Source organism: Berghia stephanieae, chromosome 8 (genome assembly GCF_034508935.2).
Source record: "Berghia stephanieae isolate SIO BIC M18660-M18661 chromosome 8, UCSD_Bste_1.3, whole genome shotgun sequence".
NCBI classification, from domain to species: domain Eukaryota; kingdom Metazoa; phylum Mollusca; class Gastropoda; order Nudibranchia; family Aeolidiidae; genus Berghia; species Berghia stephanieae.
The window spans coordinates 35,362,941-35,370,440 of NC_088367.1; the positions used below are offsets into that span (position 1 = coordinate 35,362,941).

Sequence of the window (7,500 nt, forward strand, 5' to 3'; positions counted from 1 at the left end):
CCTTTCGACGACGATAACCTCCGACAACTCCTTGAAAAAGTAAAGAAGGGCGTATTCCACATTCCTCATTTTGTCCCTTTAGACTGTCAGAATTTACTACGCGGTATGATAGAGGTACACTCCGACAAAAGGCTCACGGTAAGTCCCTGCTTAAAATGCATTCATACAGCCCTTCACGGACAATAAAACATGTATTTTCTAACTCGGCCATTACACTTTTACTTTAAATCTCGATCGATTAAGTCTGGAAACATAGTGGGAATTAAGTCTGGATACATAGGAGAAAAGGGGGGGGGGGGGGGGGGGGGTAGGGAGGTTCAGAAGTGAATCTGTTAGAGATCCGAAAAAGTGTGTAAGAAACAGTGCCAGGCAGAGCTGGACAGACAAACATAAGATAAAAAGCATACCAAAGAATTTTGGGGGGATGGATTTTTCTTTTTTTTATATTTTTCTTTCTTGCTTTGGCACAGTTTCATGCACACTTCTTTCAGATCTTTATCTTACAGCAATGCCTACTTCCTAATTCTTTACTTTGAAGCTGTTAGAAACTGGCTGAATGTCACTTTTCCTTACTGAATTGCCAGATGACTGGAACGCAGGCTTTCATGACCCTCTATTTTTGTGCAAAATCTAAACTGAATAAATGCACAACTTTTTCGAAATTTTACCACGTTTTTCTTCTTGAATTTTGTAAACTGCTGAAAATGAAATTAGCATCATAACCTTTTCTTCATTTTCATTTTCCATGTTCAGCTTGAAGACGTCATGCGGCACAGCTGGGTTTTAGTGTGAGTAATCCAATATAATTAATTTGATTTCGTTATTCGTAATAATGTAATGCGTGTAATTCAAATGAATTATAACCGATGATGTTGACATTCTTCTGTATGTATACTTAATAACATTGATAACTTTAAACTTACGCACAAACATGTCAAGACCAGTATCATTTTACACAGATTAAATGAACAGAGGTGGTGACAAACTGTCATGTTTGTAATGTTCGACACAGAAAGTCGCCAAGATTGAATTATTTATCAGTTTCATTGAATTGTATAATGTAAGGTAATCCAAAATGTGATAGTCTGACACCTGAAGAAGAACAAGGTTAGCTTCTAAAAGGGCCGATACTGTGTCGAACTTTATCACGGTTGCTGTACGTTTGAACGGAAAATAATGACCCTTTGTATTGGATGCTGTCTATTGCAATCTTCATTTCGCTAGATCCAACAGATCCAGCCACCCGATAACTGATGATAAAATTGACGGCTCAGCCACCATCCGCCCTTCCTCACCAAACATAAAGCAAAAAAACAAAAACAACAAAAAACAAAAAAACAAAAAACAAAACAAAACAAACAAAAAATTCCCCTGTACCTGGGACTGATATACTGTTCTCTTTGCTTTTCAAGTAAGTGTGTTTTACCAAGTGAGCTATCGAGACCCCACCCCCACCCCGCCTTTAATCAACGCGATAACACTTTCCGATGTTTACAAATTTGAACTTGACATCAAAACATGACTCACCACTCACGACAAATGACCCAGTACAAATTAGAGGAAATATAAATACTACATAATTATATACTGTCAGCAAATCAGTATTGCAAAATATTGTTTTAATGAGTCGGTGATCAAGTTCCGATATGCAATGATAGTCAACAGCAACCATCAGAACTCTTACCTCCATCATTACGAGTACTAGTATAACCTGCACCACCACCATCATCATTGCCAATAACATCTATAATATACCAGTACAATGAAATATGAAACAAAGGTGGGGATTTTTTGACTAATGATGTTTGACTTCGCTATACAAATTATGTCATCAGATTTCTTAGAATATCAAACAACTGCAAAATCAGGATAAATTTAGTTTTATATGTAAAACGGACTTGGTTTTGTAGTTTTTCTTATATTGAGAATTCTACTCATTACATACAAAGCCTATGTAAATTCTTGGTTTTATTATAGGGGATCTAAGCAAGACCTGGAAGTAGAGTTACCCATGATGCAAATAGTCCAGGTATTCCAGTGACCCAGTTTCACGACCACGTGATGGTTTTCCCCTATCAACTAACCAATGACGTGTCTTTGTTGTCCATTTTTTAGCCATCCAAAGTGCATAACGTGAATGTCGTCACAGATTTCTGCTGTCGTTGGTTTTAACCGTTTTAGATCAGCCTAATAGCCTAGCACTGTAATCAATGTTTCACTGTACAATTTTGTATGCTCAATAATTTGCTTTTCTTTCAGGATCGCTTCTGCCTTCTTTGCTAAATCCACCAAATAGAAATCCCTTTTATAAGTTAAGAAAGAGAATCATACATTTACAACAACAAAATACAACTGTTTTAAAACAAACACTTAATACAAGTATTTTGATCGAATGAGTTTACTATAATATAACAGAAAAAGTCTTATTCTGCATTTACATGAAAATATCGTACACTACTGAAACATAACTATTGTCGACGTGTGAACATAGGAAAAGGCAAGGTAGGCCCACAACGTTCAAGACATTTCAAGACCTTACCGTATTACCGTCGAATTTTGAGATTGCTTGTATAACCGAGAGTCGTCAGAATTATAAAAATACGATTAATCTTTCAAAACCGCTTTGAATTGATTTCGATTTTAAAAAATATTTATTTTCGATTTTCCTTTTTTTTTTTTGTTGCTGTTATTTGGCAACTTTGATGTTTATGGGGCTTAAAAGTGGAATAATAGAATAATAAAAGTTTTAGGAACAAAATAGGACGCTTGATAAAATCGTAGGGAAAACGATACTCACATCATGAGCTAATTGCATTAGGAAAAGGCAAAACATTCAGGAGATGGGAAACATGGCATGCAGCAAATAGGAACAATATGCCAAAAAAGGGTGTGACAATTATTAAAATTTAACAATAATCGAGATTTTTGCCCCATTTCGAAAGGTTTTTTCCCCATTTTTTCTATGGGCAACTCAATAGTGTGGTAGAGCTCAGACAGCCTCTTCTGGAATAAGAAGCAAACGTTCTCTCTGCTTCTTTAGTAAATCTACAATATGCTAGATAGAACTTTCTCGAATGATTCAATCATAGCTGATTTTATTGGACATCGAAAAGTAATCTTAAAAGGTCATGATAAGTAAATTAACGTCGAATTATATTACTCGTAGATGTTTTAATTGGCATTGATGTACATGCAGACTTTTCAAGACAAAATGTAGATTTCATTTAAGTTTTTCGAGCATCTAAATTATTCGATTTTAGCTGAACAACTATTTCCTATGAGTGAACACGACCATTATTTTCTAAATAGTTGATATTATGCCCCCCCCCCCCCAAAAAACAAAAAAACAAAACAAAAACAAAAACAAAAACAAACAAACAAACAAACAAAAACAAAACAAAACAAAACAAAACCAAAACAAAACACAAGCAAAAACAAAACAAAAACAAAACAAAAACAAAACAAAAACAAAACAAAAACAAAAACAAACAAAAAACCCAAACAAACAACAACAACAACAAGAAACAAAAAAAACCCCACACAAACCCCAATCGCCTGATGTCTTGTATCCAGGTAGCTGTCAGATTTGCAAAAACATAAATAGTACTACTAGAAATGTCTGCTCTCATTTAACATTGCAGTGACAGTGGCCATAACATTTTCCCTTGTTGTCACATGCATTGTATAATTCCACATAATACTATCTACATATTTATCATTTTTATTGTCGTTTATTGATTGGTGATTTTCTTCCTTTATGCTTGCGGCACGCATCCCTCCTCCCCTGTGATCTAGTGATACCATTGGACACATAGAATTAGAACTGCCCGTAGCACAGGTGGTCCAGGTGAATGCTTCCTGCCTGTAGTTGTTTATTTAAATGTCGTGTGCCTTTATGGTCTGGTGACTTTTTGTTCTTCTTTTGTTAACGTTTGACGTAAAACTTCAATGGTTTGATGTTAGTTTAATCATGATTGTAAACATCAATATCCTCCTCCTCCTCCTCCTCCTCCTCCTCCTCCTCCTCCTCCTCCTCCTCATCATCATCATCATCATTATAAATACCATCATCTGAGATATGTTTACTTTTAATTTTGGTTACCTCCTTCATAATATCAGATATTACTTTTTTACCTTTTTGTTTTAGTGGAACAGGTGAAGCAAATAAAAATCCCACATAAAGAAATTTTAATGACATTTGATTCATAATACTGCTTCATTTTCTTGCACCGTAACATATGCATTAGACTAAAGACATATCTGTGGAAATAGCCTCTAAAATATACTCAATGTTTTTATATAGGGATTTGTTCACAGTATTTTCTGAGGTCAGGGACTTGCAATTTACACAGTGTATTCTTAAGCTCATTTAATTTGTCTGGCTTATCACTTCATTGAAAGCGTCGAGAAGACGCAATTTTAACCAGTTAACTGCCATACTCTGGAAAAAAACAACTTGTATTTAACGAAATTGGTCAGAAAGCTCGTCCTTCAAATATCGATTAATTTAAATGATACTCATCTTGGCAAAAACTCTACAGTATGGTACATAGTTTTGATGTATGTAATGTTTCACCCAAGAACTGTTGCTTTCATATGTGGCCTTATTTTGATCACACCTTGACTTTTTTGTTTTTATAAAATTGATCATTTTCCTCTCACGTCTCCTCAACAGACGGGTCTATCATTTGATGTTGTGCAATTTTATTATAAGTGAGCTTTTAAAAACGAAAGTTTTAATGTAGGTGACTTTCGTTTATTGGTTCCAAAACGCTTTATAAGAGGTAAATTTTTCCCACTGAAAGAACGGTGTCTCTGGCCAGGTACTCATTTTACACGTGAATGTAGTGAGAAAGTCCTAGTAAAGAGCCTTTACTAACCGACGAATCTTTTTTGTACCGTCTGCGGCGGGACTTGAACCATGGAAATGCAATCGCAAGCCTCGAATCATACAAGATTATAAAATCGCATTGCGTTGCTTAAAAGGTAGCATCCACAATTTAGAAGTCCATCTGCTGCAGGATGGATAAAAGCCTTTATAATAACTCGATTTTAAGCGCAGTTGGTACCAACACTAAAAATGCATGTGGTTGCCCATATCCAGGTGTATGATTAACCCCGGGTCGAATGCCGTATCACATGAACACATCGCTAGGGCTTTTGTAACCAATGGTACCCATTTGGTCACTGATCAAATACTCGTTTGTTTTGATTACATTTATATCGATTGTTGAACCAATTCCTTTCTCATAGATTACATTTTGAAAAAAAAAAATTATGAAATTCCTCAATTATGAACGAAAAAAAGAGCATGAGGTTTTATTTTATGGGTCCTTCCCAAGCCAATAGTAACAATGAACATGTAAGACGATATATGCAGCTTGTAAGATAATTTCCCTTATTAGAAATACAGGTGTTCAAGGCCAGTTAACCATTTCAAACCATTAACCTTGGTTTAAACATGTGGGTAAAGAGCCTTTTCCAAAGACTCAACTTTGCGACGCCCACATCAGACACAAAACCCTGACCTAAGCCGCACAAAATCAATTAATTTGCATCATTTTAAAATTATTATTATTATTATTCAGATAATGGGTGGCTTATGGATTTGAATTTTAGGTTATATGACATTACTGTCGTACTCTGAAATAAAAAACAACAAGCAACACATTAAACAATTTTGGCCATAAAACTCTTCCTTCAAATATCGATCGATTATAATGACTCTAAGCTTATCAGATACTTTTAAACCTGGGACTTTTTGAAATCTAGCCAAAACTTTAAAATGCGTTTTTTGATAGTACGGCAAATTATTTAAAGCCTGTTTTTAAAATGTGTTATTCTATCGTTAGCGGTTAGCTTCCACACCTATATGTATACAATTATAAATCTAATAACAATGTTTTAACAAAATAGATCGAATCTGAGCATATTCGATTTTTCAATTTTGGTTTTGTTAAGATTGAAAGAAAATCTAGGTTCTACTACTTTGTCATATATCTCCACTGTTTTGCTTAAAATAATAACATTAGTAGATTTGGGTATCGATTCATCCGTGGTATTTTGTCCGTTGAATTGCTTAATACTTAAACACCACAATTACATTATTTTATTTTGTATTTTAAGTGTCATTTTTACCATGATTTTGCGATTATTATTATTATCCTAGCTCTGTCATTAAAAACTTAATATTTAGAACACAAAAACTTTTAAACACTCTGCATCAATTAATAGATCTATGCTCTCCCTTGAATTGTTAAAACAAAGCCGCGCCAAGCTGCAAAGTTGTATGATCAGTTTGACTTTGAACTGTCTACAACTTGTATTCCAAAATTTGAATGATATCTTAATAGCTGGATTAAATTCTAATAAACTTTATTTCCAATTGATAGTCTATTGTTTCAATATCATGAAAATAATCGAGACACCACAACCAGTTTACTGAGAGGAGAAAGGCTTCTAAATCGCCAACTAAATGCCAATTGTCCCTTACTCTTGAGACCACATCAATTTTCACTTATGATTAATGTCGCTCACATAACACCTCTCATTCTCTTTTCAATATCTCCATGATTTATCTTTTTATGATTATATTGGTTTTTTTTTTAATTCCAAGCATGGATGAATGACTTTTTATTTAAATTGTATGTGTAGCATTGGTACTTAAATATAATAATGAATATTATTTTGAGTGATTCATTTATCGATGTGTTGACATTTTTTACCTATCTGAGTGTATTTATCCCTTGTGTCTGCAAAGCATCTTCATTTCATATTTACTTTAGTGCTTAGCAGAAGAGTTTACCAGTTAACTGTCGTACTCGGGAAATACATATATTATTTTAAACATTGGCCAAAATGCTCGTCCTCCAAATATCGATCGATTTAACTGACCCTCGTCTTGGCAACAAATCTGAAACCTGGGACTTCGTGAAGCTAACGGCAGTTAACTGGTTAATGACACATTAGAAAGACCAGGATACCTATTGTAAGTGGATAATCACATCAAACCCGTCGATGGTATGTCGCAACTGACATGCGAGAGTCTTTTGATTACTTTGAGGGGGACATATTTTCGCATTTTGCATCATCATCATCAATAATAATGATAATAATAACAATATAATGATAATAATAATAATAATAATAATAATATATAATAATAATAATAATAAATAATAATAATAATAATAATAATAAAATAATAATAATAATAATAATAATAATAATAATAATAATAATAATAATAATAATAATATAATAATAATAATAATAATAATAATAATAATAATAATAATAATAATAATAATATAATAATAATAATAATAATATAATAATAATAATATAATAATAATAATAATAATAATAATAATAATAATAATAATAATAATATAATAATAATATAAAATAATAATAATATAATAATTTAAAAATAATAATAATAATAATAATAATAAAATAATAATAATATATGATGATGATGATGATGATGATGATCAT

General features: G+C 32.9%; 1 protein-coding gene across 20 annotated transcripts in view; it reads left to right on the plus strand.

Annotated features, from left to right (window-relative positions):
• LOC144978574 (serine/threonine-protein kinase BRSK2-like) overlaps positions 1 to 7,500 on the plus strand; it is a 188,598-nt gene that overhangs the window by 131,510 nt on the left and 49,588 nt on the right. For 12 of the 20 annotated variants that reach the window (XR_013646538.1, XM_078924810.1, XM_078924813.1 and 9 more), the window contains exons 9-11: positions 1 to 138; positions 754 to 788; positions 1,978 to 2,029. The exon at positions 1 to 138 is cut by the window's left edge and continues 9 nt beyond it. Coding sequence is in view for 17 of the 20 variants with exons in the window: in XM_078924810.1 (XP_078780936.1) it covers positions 1 to 138; positions 754 to 788; positions 1,978 to 2,029 (225 nt within the window). In the remaining 3 variants the exon portion in view is untranslated. Of the gene's footprint in view, positions 139 to 753; positions 789 to 1,977; positions 2,030 to 3,795; positions 3,848 to 7,500 lie in introns of all 20 variants that reach the window. The other 8 variants (XR_013646537.1, XR_013646536.1, XM_078924820.1 and 5 more) reach the window with 1 other exon arrangement.